Raw genomic sequence first — 14825 nt, 5'->3', positions numbered from 1 at the left:
CCCTGCACCTCTGGCTGCTGACAGGTAAAACTCGTGCTTGTGCAACTGTGTCTGTTTTGGGGCATGGTGGGGTGGGAAACTACTGCAGGTGGGCTGCTAAGCTACTGTGTTACCTGTTACCAATCAATCACGATTCACTCAGGGACCAGCTCAATACACATTAGCTAGCTAATGTAACCAGTTAATGAGCAAGGATTAACACCTACAAAACCACAGACTAAGGAGAGGAAAGAATCAATACAGACAATCAACTGCCCCAAGACAGACAGTCAGTTGCACAAGCACCCATGGCACAAGTTTTGCCTGTTAGCAGCCAGAGGTGCAGGGCCCCAGAAGCCAGACTCCCCCTGCACCTATCATCTTGAAACTTGGTAGACTTTGTGGGCTCAGCAGGGGTGACCACCTGGGCAGTTTTCATCCTGCTGTGGCTTAACATACACATGTGACATGAGTTTTGCTTTCAAGATTTTGGGGTACAGTTTCCCCCAAACCCCTGCACCTATCTCCTTGAAAATTGGAAGGCTTTATGGCCTCAGCAGGGGCCACTATCCCTGCAGTTGTCATCCAAATCAGACAAAAAACAATGACATTACAGATATTTCATTGATTCCCCATTATACCCTATGGCCGGATCTCTGAAGTAGTTCCAAAGCTTTTCTGAAGCAGTTCAGAAGCTCTGGACCACTTCAGAAAGCCTAAAGGAGCCAGCTCTTTGATCTGGACATGCTGCTTCAGCATCCGAAGCATCCAAATCTTCTCTGGATCCGAGGCGCGGTCCGAAGCCTTGCACAGCCCTAGTAACTAGCCAATTGCCCTCCTTTCTCTGAAAGAATGAGAAGACTTCTCCTGTTGCCCCCTCCTGTTTGTCTTTCCTTCAGGTCACCCAGTTCCCCATTTAACTCAAGTCTTTGGCCTCCATCCCCTGGCAAACCTAGTTTAAAGCCCTCCTCACTAGATTAGTGAGCCTGTCTGTGAAGATGTTGTTTCCTCTCTTCATCAGGTGGATCCTTTCTCTTCCTAGCAATCCTTCTTCTTGGAACAACATCCTGTGGTCAAAGCAGCCAAAGCCCTGCTGGTGACACCACCTAGGCAGCCATCCATTGATCTGCAGGATGTGTCCGCTCCTACCTGGGCCCTTCCTCATCCCCTTCACCCTTGCACCCAGAGCCCTGTAGTCACTTCTGATTTGCACAGGGTCTCCCCTGGCAGTATCATTGGTGCCCACATGGATGAGCAGTATGTAGTAGTCAGAGGACTGGATGAGTCTCAGAAATCCTACTGTAATATCACAGACCCAGACTCTGGCCAAGCAGGAGACCTCCTGACACAACAGGGGGGGTGTGTGTGTGTGTGTGTGTGTGTGTGTGTGTACACCTACACCCACACACAGACACAGTTAATAAGATTTTTAATCTGATGAATAACGTTTCTCCAGGGAGGAGAGGGATCAAGGGCAGTGGAAGGATGGGACCATACTTCAGGACTGGGACACACACAAACACATATATAAAAACCATGCATGGTGCTGTAAAGCTATAAAATTCCACTCTCCTAGAAACTCTAGTTCTTGTGTTGGGTGTCATTTGGGGGCATGACAGCTGAGAATGTAACTCCCTCAAATAGTTATAAATGAGACCGTTCCTTGGTAGTTTCATCTGGACACAGGATGGTGTTTGTCTTTGTAAAATGACCTGCTGTCTCTCATGACTTGTGACTGACAATCAGCTCAGTGTCCTCTTAAAATACTTGAATCTAATCTCTTAAACACTGGGGTTCTGTTTTTTGGGTGGCAATCATAATCTGCAATATAATCTAAAATCTTTGTCAGTATTTGGGAACTTCCTTTTGGCTTCCTTGCATCTTCTCTCCCTTGTTTCTTTGCTCATGCTTTTTCGCTTTGGGTTAATATTGTTTGAGTCTGGTGCAAATCTGGTGGAGCTTGCTAATTAGCATGCTTCAGCAGCCTACATGTCCCGTGTATTCACTGTCCCCGCATTTCAAAATGGCAGTTGGGGTGCTTTAACTCGTTGAACGAGCTCATCAAATGAGCTGTAGTTAAAGCACCCCCACTGCCATTTTGAAACATGGGATTCTGAATACAAGTGACGCTGCAGATGTTTTAATTAGAGCAGGTCTCAGAGCCACTCTAATTAAAGTGTCCCCCTCCACTCTGGAGCACGTGTATAGACACCCAAATGTCATCTTTATTTCCATGGCCCACCACAGTCAGATAAGTATCTGAGACAAAGCAGTCATATAACTCCTAGGGGAGATCAAGGGGGGATAGTGCTTCTAAAGGGCACAGACTCTATCACCCTTTATTATTATGCAGCCTTCTTCTTGCTGATACATCTGTCAAATCAGAAACTGCACCCATGGTAAGAGAACAAGTCTGTGGCTCACTTCCTCATTGTCTCTGTCTGTATTCTTCGGTGTGATGTGCATCCCAGGGAGTTCATGGAAGGGGATCCTGTCCTTCCCTGAGCAGGGAGACTGCTCTTACACTGGCCATATAAAAGGGAAACTGGAGATTCCCTCTGTCTATCGACTCCATCCCACATATTTGTGCACACAGAATCCACTGGTTTGCATAATCCCCTCTGATCCCAACCCACAGAGGAAATGGGTCTGTCACGGGCCTGAGCTACAGCCTGTTTGGTTACTGTCTCTGATGGCTTGTTACTGAGAGTCAAATCATTCTCTTCTCTTATACCCTTTCAGTGTCATCTTCATTTCTGTGGCCCACCACAGTCAGATAGGTATCCAGTACCTTGTTCCCTGTGTGTCAGCCCTGCTGAGGGCCTTCTGACAATGTTAAGCTTTACTTAATGCGACTGTTTTCCATAGTGCCTTTTTCACACTGAACTTTCTAATAAACATGCCAATAAAAGGTCTATTTCTTTTCTCATTAGGTATCAATAAATTCAAATGACATACTCTTTCAGTCTTAAAGTGAGCCATGTTCTCACATAAATGCCAAAAGACTAGTGGCATATGTACTTGCCTTATTGCAATGAAGTTTTAAGAGTTCAAGCATATACACAACCCTCTGTACTGCATAAATAACACTTGTGCCAAAAAATATAGCTTTGTCTTTCCACAGCCCTATACAGATATTCTGTGCTATCTCATACTTACAGGTGGCCTCTCCTGAGCAAGGTTCAGGCCTACTGGGTGAGTCAACATGGTGGCAATGGGCACCGACCTTATGCAGAAATAAAGAAATTTAGCCTCCCTAGCTGTCATTCCAGCACTGTTTTTCTCTAACACTCTATTCTATAATATTCACTAAAAAGTAGTAAATGTCAATTTGGCTCTTCCTAGTCAACTGTTTGGTAGCTGTTAACCAGAACCAGAGGTCTCAGTTCAAATGGCGCAGAAGGAAAGTTCAACAACAGAGAAATCAATAGCCATAGCTATGGGACACAATGCACAGACCCTGGTTGAATTGCTCAGGAGCAAAGGTGACATTTTTCAGCAGCTCGGGGCTCTCATTCTTTAAAAGTTTTCTCCTCTGTTTGCTGTTGCAAACATCAGTTGCCATCTTTTCCCTTATCATTTCTTTTTTTTATCTTTTGCTTCCTTATCTTTTGCTGCTGTTTTGAAAAAACTGCATTAAAGCTGAAGGGTTTTTTCTGTATTTTTTCTCCCCACTTTTTCCCCTTAAAGCCAGAGAATGAGCAAGGTCGTAGAACTTCTCTAGAAAAGTTCACTCGCAGTGTGGTAAGTTCCTTTTTTTTTCCCCTTTCCTCAACATTTTATTTTTAGTTGGGGGGTATTGATGCTTAACTTTTTTTTTCTTTTTTTTTTCTTCTTTTTTTTTTTGCAGATAGCCTCTTTGCAGCTTCTCTTTTAATACTGTAGCTTATCTAAATAGTAGCTCTAAAACAAGCAAGGCAGAATTCCATAATATGCCTTCTGGCAAAATTTTTCATATCAGTAAATTAATTTTGGTTTATACTTAAATGACAGGTTGTCTTTTTGCTATTTTCACACTACAGTATTTTTGTGGCTTCCCCTGCTCATTGTAGTAGAAAAGCATGGTACTAATAGTGTCATTTAAAGCGTATCCTTATTGACTTATCTGCATGGTTAATGATACCATATGTATATACACATATATACACATTACATCTTTTTCCTAGCAACTGTACCAACTTCCTTAGTTGTCCAGACTTGTCTTTGGTGTTATAAGAAAATGATGTAAAGATGCTGACAATTGTTGTAATGCAGTAAAATCTGTTAGGAGCCCCAGTACAAGATTTTGTGAAAAGTGTCTAATCTTTATTATATTTTTGTAACAGCTTTATCATGGAGGAACTGTACTATGTGTATATACAGTACATATGCTTGCATCTGTGTGTACATATATATGTATATTTTCTATATACTATATATCTACATACATGTTATAAATATATTTCCACATAGATAGATAAGGTGAAATTATACAGGTAAGTGTGAGCTATAACACAGTATGTAGGCATCAAGGGTTTTTTTCTGATGCTGTCATGCTAACTACATAAGTGAAAAGCAGATATGAAGAGCAATACATTAGCAGTGTCCTGGTCTCATGGCAGGTTTCCCCTGTTGTGTATTGGTATAGTATAATGCATATGGCAATTGTAAAAAACATATTTACAGTAGAATCACATACAAGACATTACCGTTCCCAATTGCATTATTCTTTTTCTAAGAAACTTTCAGAAAGAGAAAGAGGGAGAGAAAAATTAAACAAATATAGTATAGAATTTTTTTTTACATTTGGGACCAACATCTGCTCCTAGTTTCATTAGAATATACTGAGAGTAACTCTGGATAATTGCTTTAACGATAACATAAATGAAAGCAGAATTTGCCACTTGCAGTTTGATTGGTGACAATAATATGAACATTTTCAAAATGGTGGGACCCTGATATGAAAGGCAGCCAAAACAATCATTGTAGGTAACTCTGTAACTTCCTTATTCCAGTTCTCTAGGACGTTGGTTTTAGCTGTGCTGGTCTAAGGACATTGGCAGACAAGGGTATTTGGGTAAATGTGATATCTTTTATTAGACCAACTGATTTGTTGGAAAAAAATGTTCTTTGCAAGCTTTTGGGCACAAATATCCTTCCTCAAGCACAGGGAGAGTCGCTGCTGTGTGTGTGCTCTCCTGGGTGGAATAGAAGCCAATATGTAAAATGCAGGTCTGTGAAAATACAAATGCGTGGCAGTCCACTCCATAAATGTTTTACTTGCACTTTTATAATGGCAGAATAGCATTTTTTGTCAGTCATGAAATATTAGCCTCTGATGATACTGGAACTGTATGATCCAATGAAACAGTCCTGGCTTGTATTATGTCAAGCAGCATACAGTCATAAAGCAAAATCACAGTGTTAAAATATAAGTTTCCTCTCAGGCAATAATACTGTCAAGGTGGTAACCTCCTAGCATAATCAAGAGACTGTGGACATTAAGGCAAAGTTAGTGCTGCATGTTCTAGTTCCCCAAAATGCATTTCAATTTCCTGCATATGTAGGAGGAAAAGAGATTGGTGGTCCTCCATGCCCAGGGCTCTAATATACTTTCCAGAGTGCTCATTAAGGTCTCAAATGTTCAAAGTGACCCTGAGTAGTCATTACACACAGGCCTAGATGCCTGCTTGATTAAAGCCAGGGCACTCAGGACTTCATAGGACTGCTTGGCAGCTGTAACCTTAAAGGCCAAATTTCCAATAGTGGGTACAAAAGTGATGTGCAGACTAGTTACGGTTGTTCATTTGGGTCTGGTTTTTCGGGGGGAGAGGGGATGGGGTTGCCTCAGAAAGCTATGTATAAGTTAAAGTAATAAAAGACCTGGTCTTCCCATGGTGCCCTGCATCACAGAACACCCACTTGAGATGGTTAGCATTTAGGTGAATACTCCCATTGACTTCTGGGAGAAGATTTATTCCAATAGAAACAGTTTTGAAGCAAATAAAAGTATCCTGCATTCCATTTTCACTGTCCAAAATTAGAGGAAAACAAACCTAGACAGTTGAAGAAGGTAAAGGAATTAGATATTATAATGTTTATCTTGTAATTGTCTAAATTCTTCCAATATAGTAGTATAAGAACTGATTGTTTAATTCGTATAAGCTGCTAGAGCTGTTCAAATTATGTACATTAAAATTTGGAAAACATGACATTTGAGTCTTATACATTTTGTTTTCAGTTATGAGAAATTGCTCTAATAATTGTGAAAACTTGGTAAAATCTTGTCGATGTTATTCTTGGACATGATTTTTACTTGGTTTTTCAGTCAGAAGTAGATTTCTTTTGAAACAAAACCTTCAATTTTCAGAAATTCAAAAGTAAGATTATGTTTTGCCTAAGCTTAATTTTTGTGCTGAAATATATTGCATCCAGCAAAAATGTCAGGAAAAAATATGGAGCTACAAAATAGCTGAAACAAAATTACAATTTTTAAATTCAGTTTGCTATTTTTGCTATTTGCATGCAGTATTCATTGGAGATTTATTTTAAAATGTGGACCAGATACCCAATCGGTGTAAACTGATCTAGTTTCTATGGCCTTCTTATGCCATTTGAAAAGCTGATCCAGATGATTTTAACCTATAGAGACTGTAAATATAACTTGTATTCTTATGTAAAATCTTGTGTGGTTAGTCATTTGTTGTAAGCAGCACGGAAGTGAATGTTCCAGAGTACAGCGTATTCCCCTTGGCTGTCTTCATACTATCAAACTCTTTAAGCCTTATTCTCACTAGACCTGTGCAAAGCAGCTAATATTTGCTTTGGATTCGGCCAATCCAGGAGACAGTGATTCCATTCAGTGATTTGAATCACTGTCCTGAATCAATTTGGCCAAATCTGATTTGGAGATTTGGCTGCTGCTGAATCATCCGAATCTCCAAATCGCACAGGTCCCATCCCCCGCCTGCTCTCCCAGCCTGGCAGTGGCTGCCCTGCCCAGCCCAGTTCCTGGCTCTTTGGGGGGAAAAAAGCCCTGACTCACCAGGTGCTGCCTGGCAGGGAGGCAATCCCCACTGCCCCCCACTGCCCCATGTTGCATGGGGGGCTCTGCCACCAGCCCCTCCCCCCCTGGCTGCCCTGCCCACCCCAGCTCCCAGCCCTTTAAGAAAAAAAAAAGCCAGTGGGGGGCGATCCCTGCTGCCCCCCACTGCTCCACGCTGCATGGTGGGGTGCTGCATGAGCCCCCAGAAGCCCTGAGGCTGCTGCAGGAGCTGGTGAGCCCAGGCATTTTGTTTGTTTGTTTTTTTCTTAAAGGGCTGGACCTGGGGCAGGCGGGGCAGCCATGGGGTGCTGGGAGAAGTGGGGGTCAGGGGGCTCATGACAGAGCCCCCCCCATGCAGCATGGGGCAGTGGGGGGCAGCAGGGATCGCCCCCTGCCTGGCAGCAGCTGGTGAGTAGGGGCTTTTTTTTAAAGCACTGGGAGCTGGGGTGGGTGGGGCAGCCATGGGGGGCCTGGGGAAGCGGGCAGGGTTCAGGGGGGCTGGGGGAGCAGGCAGGAGATGGGGCCTGGCAGGGGTCCCCCTATGGTCCCCTGCCCCCTCCTTCAGCCCTCCTCTCCCCCACCCCTACTTACCAGCACGGAGTCTGGGTGCAGCTCCCTGCTGCAGTGAGCGGGGACTGCCCAAATCACCAAAGCTCTCCAAATCTTTTCCAAATCGATTCAGCGAGCTTCGAATCAATTTGGACCTTTTAACTGGTCCCCTGATTCAACTTAGATTCAGAGATTAGGGCACTAAATCAGGCCACATCGCCTCCAAATCGAATCAGCACCCAAAGCTTCGCACAACCCTAATTCTTACCTCTACCATTTGTGCACTTGGGAAAGGGATGAAGGCTGGGGTGGGATGGATAAAGGTAGGTTTAAGCCACCTTTGGTAGTCTGTTCATTCTTGAGCCATGCAAAAACTGAGTCCCTGGTATAAGCTCTGTTCCATTTTCTTGAGCCATCTATGCACCCTGGGAAATAGGATGTGTGTAGATGAAACGGGGGTCCTAAATTGAAGCGGTGGGTACACACAACCCCCGCTTACCTGCCTCTATGGGAGTGGGGAGAGGAGGGTGAGCTGCCGGTGGGCGGAGCAGTCCCTCGGCTGGGGTGGGGCTGCTGCTTCCCTCTGCAGCAGCAGCACTGCCCTCCTCCCGTTGGTACCTGCCCACAGGCAGCTGGCTTGGGCAGTCCTGGGGGGCACCGCAGCTGTGGAGGGAAGCACCAGGCCCCTGCGCGGCTCCAGCAGGCAGGCAGACTCTGGGGGGGGGGTAAACAGGCTCACTGCTTTTCTTGGGCGGAGCCCCAAGTCATTTAATGCACATTACACTGCCAAATTTTCTACACTGGCTGGAATTAATGCACAATACACTACCGAGGTATGCAAACACTGACACCATTAAAGCGGTGCAAAAGGATTTTGTCTGCTTTAAAGTGTTGTGCACACAAGCCCCTCATTTAATCTACACACAGCCATAGATAGCAGGCACAGGTACTGCATCTCAACTTGCCTTAGAAAGTTCCCATTCTTCCCCCTTTTCTGGGTGCTGGGAACAGAGATAACAGGAATTTCTTATGTGGCTCATTATGGGGATCAGCCTGCCAGCCTGGGGCTGCTCTGACTGGGCTTAACATGCTGCAGAGGGGCTGGCTGGGGCACAAGGGCTAGCCTGCAGGCAGCCCTAGCACTGAAGCACCCTCCTGGCCCAATCAACTGGCTAGCATGTACACATGTATTGCTGTGCACAAAAAAAACTCTGCAGAAGCGTAGTACTTGTGTTTACAAGTATTTACTTGTATTTACAAGTACTACCCTGCTGGGGAGTTTATTAGGTCTGTGTGCCCTAGTAGAAGTGAACGTATAGATGCTGAAACATTTACTGTACAGTTAATTAGTCAACTGATCAGTAAAGTCTCATGTAGACATGCCCATGTTTGTACTACCACAGCTAAGAAGGCTTTCTCCATGAGAGGCTGCATCCACGTACTTTCAGGTCTTCTTGCACATACCAGAATACCAGAAAAGGAGTTTTAGGATAAGGGAAAGTCAGACTGTCAAAGTTTGTCTGTTTAGGTCTATTTTGTGTTGCAAGTTACTTGCTTGGCAAATGTAGAGCTGTAGGAAAAGATTTGCATAGCACTGAAGTAAAAGTCAGCTGTGCTGTTATACAGTTCCTTCATGTTATAATATACTATGTAGTTTTGTCTCACACGTTAAGTAAAGCTGAAGGACAAGCTTTTGATACCTCCAAACTGTCTTCTCATTTGGGTGAAACTTGTTACAAAATCTATCCCTAGCTTTTAGCATTTGGTTCCAAAGCAAATAAAGTACTCTCATCCTCTGAGGTTCCTACTGCCCTGTCCCCAGAGACGTTTTTTAACTCCATGCTGAGTAGCTATCATGGAACCCACTAGCCAACCAGGGGCTTAGAGTCTTCAAAGAAAACAAAATAGGAATAAGGAGTAAGATCTTGTACAGAGGATGTTTTTCATCCATCTCCTTAGTGTCTCTATGTCTATGTACAAGGCCAGATCTTGATCTTCATATGTGGGGGGGTTTGGCCTAGGAGAAGCAGATTCATCAATGAAATGTCCTTTTTTTTTACATTGTGAAATGTGCCAAGTTTGCCTGGAAGCCAGACGCCATCATGTTCACATTAAATAGGACAGAAACAGCAGGATCTTGCCCTTCTCCAGTCTTCAGAATGGTCACAAAAGCAAATGTTTCCAGTTTTACTTGCAAATACTCTTGAAGCAGCAATTGCCACCTTTGCACAGCAACAAATGAAGGGAAGGGCACGCATGGCTAATCATGAGGCACTCATTTCCTCTGAGTGTCAGGCCCATATGGAGCACAGGGTGTATTCTGGAATTGCTCCACAGCAGGCCTTTTCATTGACATTGAAAGGAATTTTGCCTGCAGAATCAGTGTTAGATTTCAAGTCCTGGCTCACTTGACCTGATGAAACACAATATGCCAGACTTCCTCAAATTCCTTAGCTTATCTGCTAAAATATTTGTAGCTCACATTTTCATTTTCATTGTCATTTTCCTTCCTGTTTCTGATCCTCAGGGCTACTCCAAGCAGCCAGAAAGTAACACATGGGCTAACACAATGTCACTATATATAATTGTGGCAGCCCCTGTATCATCAACACTGCTCTCTAGTCAGATCTCAGCAGTTCCCCCTCAAGCTCTGGCTCCCTTCAGCCTCATCATATCCACTGCTAACCAGATGTACAATCCACAGACCAAATGCGGGTCATTGATGGGTTGTGGATACATTACTCATAGCCACTTTCTGCACAGAATTCTCACAGACACATAACCCCGATGTGGTGGAATAGTTGCAAGCTTCCTTTCTAATCTACTTAGCTTCTTTGATATAATTTATGCATCCTTTAAAGCATATACATCAATGTGTAGGGACCATCTATCAAGCCTCCCCTGTCCTGTTGGGACACCAGTCATCCCAAAATATCACATTAAAGGTAAATTAATTTTTTTAACTTTCCCAAGTGTGGGGACTTTGCAGCTCTGAAAGACTGTTGCACTGGAATTCCTGCTAATCCACTTCACTTAAAAACCTATGGCACTGCACGTGGCAGCAGGTGCATCTTATATGCAGTTTTATTTCTGAGGATAGCAAGGACTGACATTACCAAAACTGAGTTATCCTTTCTCTCCTCATAAATAAAGATAAATGACATCATAAAAATCAGACATCATGTGTCATGTATATTATAAATAATAGCTGGTACTGAGGGTAATAACTTAATTTTAAAGACATACATACACACACAAAACTATATACCTACATTTCTGTCTTCTGTCATATTTGATCATCTTACTAATTAAAAGGAACCTACTGGTACTATTTTTAGCCATGCAGTCTCAGCCTAGCTGTTTAAGCCACTGTACTTTCCCATCTGCTTTAGAAATGATTTAATAATCAGATAGACAGAAGCTTAGTTTTCATAAGCTGGGATGATCCTTCAGGGCCAGGAGTAAAAGGAAAATGTATTTTAATGAGTACATTGAGAGAAACCATTGATGCTTTTACATTACGGTGAAAGCCACTGACTGTTCCTTTCTTATTGCTGGTGGCCATTTACATGTTTCTAACATTTAATAACAGAAAAAAAAGCAGCTGGTGAGTCCCTTGTTGCATGCTGTAGCATCTTGAATCTTCCCATTCTCGGTAAGAATCAGCAGTAGTTATTATCCCTGACAATACTGGGCCTGCAACCAAGAATTGCACCCTTTGCAGGTGACTGGAACAGCTAGAGCCCCAAAGTTCAGACCTGAATGCAAATTTCCCCAATATTGTAACACTCCAGGCAGCTGTCATCATGAAAACAATGGACATACTGGCAATACGCAGTGCATGAGGAGTACAGTTCAATCCTGCCTGATCTTTTATACAAACAAAAAAGAACACATGTAGTTACAGTAGCTAGGTTTTCTTCTAAATGATCAGGACTATCAATCTTCATGTTTAAAAACCTAATAAAGTAAATCACCAGTTACGATCAGAAAGGAATTCAAACCTGTGGTATAGTCCTGTTTACGTCAGATGCTTGTAACTACTTCCAGTTCATCTGACATTAGCTACTGGATTTTATAGACCAGGTGTTAGAAACAGTTAGAAACAGTTTCCAGCAGGACCCAGAATGACAGAGGGCATGTCCAAGAAGGGGGGAGAGGGGCAATAGGACCCAGTTACTACTTGCTTGTCCCCACTACCCAGCTGTGGTGTGGTGCAGTGAAAGCCCCCCTCCAACAGAGCCTTTTCTGTCCAACTACAGCCTGGCATGGGCAGAGCTCCCCTTCTGCAAGTGCCCAACTGCAGCATGGGGCCAGCAGAGCTCCTCCTCCAACTGAGACCCTAGGCACCAGACTGCTACATGGTACAGAGAGGACTCCCCCTCTGCTGAAGCCCCAGATGCTTATGAACTTTAGGTTTTCTCATAAAATAGGTAATTAGACCTACTGAGGGTAGTAGTTCTTGTGCATGTCTCTTCTGATGAATGAATATTGCTATTGATGCCTGTACACCTGAAGAGAAGCAAAAATGTGCAGCTAGTAGAATTCCCTGTGAAACGTCAGCAAAAGTAGTGGCGGTGCCTGTCAAACAGCACCCAAGGGTCTCTGTCATACAGCACTACAGAAAATGTAGCAGCTGACTGCAAGTCATCAGGGTGGGAAGTTCTAAGGCCTGGACATAATTTATGTAGGTAGCATTATATATGCAGCCCTTAAAGAACTAGAAAAAGTGAGTGTGTTCATATTTAGACTGTGTGTAGCACTCAAAAAATGGTGGATCTACCACAAAAAAGTTCCAGTTTCAAACAGGAACTTCTTTGCAGTTCTGCCTTTTATAGTGCCATACATAACATGTGCACAGCTATGTTTAGTGCCATAGGGGGTCTCTCATACCCCCAGGATCCTAGAGTGCTCTGCTCTTCCTCTCGCCCTTCAAGGTGGATGGCACCTTAACAGCCCACAGTGAGTAGAGTTGAAGTCCTGCTCTCCACAACTGCTCTGTGCTGTTAAGCCACATCTCCCTTTTCATCATCCTATATCTGCTACTTCCCCCTATCACCATTTGGCTGGATAGTGCACCTTTGAAGGGCTCTCACCAGTGGGTTATGCTTATGTGCATGCCCCCACAATGCTCAGGTTTTTTAGTGCTACAAAGTTTTATAGCACTACCACTGAGTATGGCTAGGGACAGACATTACACATAAACTGGTTTAAGTGATCAGAAACTGGTTTAAACCTGTAACAGAACAGATGTTCAGTGCACATAAACCAGTTTGAAAATGGCTGAATCCAGTTTGAGATAAACCTGGTTGAATGTAGTATCAGATTTAACTGATTTGGCTCAAACTGGTTTATGCAATGTCTGTCCCAGACCCCTTCCTGGTTTAACTTAAACCAGAATCCCCCAACATCCCAGATGCTTCGTGTCCAAGGCCATAGTTTCCTACTTCTGGCTAAAATACCGATCATATTTTAAAGGGAAACTATTAAAATCTATAGACAACACCTCATGCATTCTCTTTCTTGCTTCTCCCGGTACCAATGCAGCACAACTTACGTGTAAGTAAGTGTCATTTGCACTGCATCCAGACAGGTGTGGCTGTGTGGTATTTGGCACTGCAGACACATCTGTGGGTCCAAATACCTCACATTTAGCTGTTCTTGGTGCTGCAAGGGTCAAAAAAAACTTGCACAAAAAAAAGTGGACAAGCTTTGAGCGGCAGGATCGCCACAGCTGCAGCCCCAGGAGACCCCCAGAATCCCACTGAAGGCTGCTAGGGCCAGTCCAGTGCCAGCAGACAAGGTGTGCCACTGCTTCTTGTCCCCAGGAAAACAAATTTCCACACTCATGTGGACACAGCCATATAGAGTATTTCGCAGCTGCTTCAAGCCTATACATGCACATATATGTAAAGTATAGGTTAGAATATGATTCCTGTAGCTAGCATGTGTACGGTATGGTAAGACTTAAGGTGAAATGGTTTTTAGACATTATTTTGAGTGAATGAACAAGTGCAAGGAGACTCAGGGATTCAGGGTTGGTTCATTTGTTCTTAAAATCAACAAGTTAGAAGTCATAGAGCATCAAAAAGCAATGAGTTGGGTTCAAGGGGTCAGGTTCAGAGAGGCAAGGGAGCTTTTCCAGACAGTGTTTTCAGACCAATGTGGAAGGAGGATAAGGGAGCATGGGGCTATAGGTAGGCCTTAGAAATATGAGGTTAGAAAGTTTATTTGATGAAGCTGAAAAGACACTTGGAAACTAAGGGGGAGAGAGAGAAAACAGATAAGCTAAGGGGGGAAATTTTATGCTGTACAGCAAGCCATTTAGTATGTCTAAGAATAGAAGGCTGTTTCAATTTCTAGGTAAAACAGACCCTTCAGGACAGAAACAGTGATAAAAATGAGAGGATATAAACTCTGGAAATGTTGCCAGTCCTAGTATTTAAGTTGTCAGTAACTGAGAGGACTCATGTTCTTTTCCGTACTTGAGTCGAGTGGGCGGTATTCTAGATGTCTTCATGAAACAAGACAGCCATTGTCCCACCCTGATCGTATTTCAATTTCTTCAGTTCCTCCTGCAGAAATGACTTTTTCAGGATTGACTATGACACATTACCCTGTTGCAGTTGCAAAAATTCTCCTCCGTGTGCCATGATGGAGACTGTTTGGTATTCTGGGTGGTAGTGCTTCTTCTCACCTAGTCTTCCTGCACACAGCTCTTTTATAACAGCATTGAGTCAGATTGTCTTTGACTCAGAAGCTTGTTAGACATTAGCATTGGTTTGTGTGAGGAAGGGTTTTCTCCATCATCCCATAAGTGTCTATGCTGTGACTCTACTATTATGTTGTGGCGTGCTGACAGTGCTAACTGTGAATGTCTTCAGTCCTCTAGGACTTTTATTTTGTATATTAGTTCTTTATGATTTTATTGAGCTTTATGCTAAATGATTTTACAGGGAAGATGTGGTATATAGGCACACCAAAGAGAATGCCAGGAAAACTGACTGATAAATTGCAGATTCCCGTGGAATCCTCTCATGAGCATATTGCAGTGAACAACGTAATGTTGTTATGCTGCTACTCAGTGTGGTGTGCATCAGCTCAGGGGGTTTTTTTAAATCTGACCAAAATTTTCTAATAAGAGGTAATCCTTCTTGATTAATTAAACAGACCTGTGGCATATTTTCAACCAAGTACAAACAGGAACTTCATCTAGTTTCACTAGTTCACTTCTTTTTTATTTATTTCCTCCATTTTTTTTTTTTTTTTTTTT

At 43.2% G+C, this 14825-nt stretch overlaps 1 protein-coding gene across 1 annotated transcript in view; it reads left to right on the top strand.

Annotated features, from left to right (window-relative positions):
• Window positions 1-14825, top strand: part of RGS6 (regulator of G-protein signaling 6) — a 772987-nt gene that overhangs the window by 731537 nt on the left and 26625 nt on the right. Inside the window, exon 17 of the mRNA XM_019519132.1 lies at window positions 3670-3723. Coding sequence (XP_019374677.1) covers window positions 3670-3723 — 54 coding nt within the window. The remainder of the gene's footprint in view (window positions 1-3669; window positions 3724-14825) is intronic.

Source organism: Gavialis gangeticus, unplaced genomic scaffold (assembly GCF_001723915.1).
Source record: "Gavialis gangeticus isolate Ggan-Ray unplaced genomic scaffold, GavGan_comp1, whole genome shotgun sequence".
NCBI lineage: Eukaryota > Metazoa > Chordata > Crocodylia > Gavialidae > Gavialis > Gavialis gangeticus.
The sequence above is the reverse complement of the archived record's forward strand: the minus strand, read 5'-3'. Positions and strand labels throughout refer to the sequence as shown.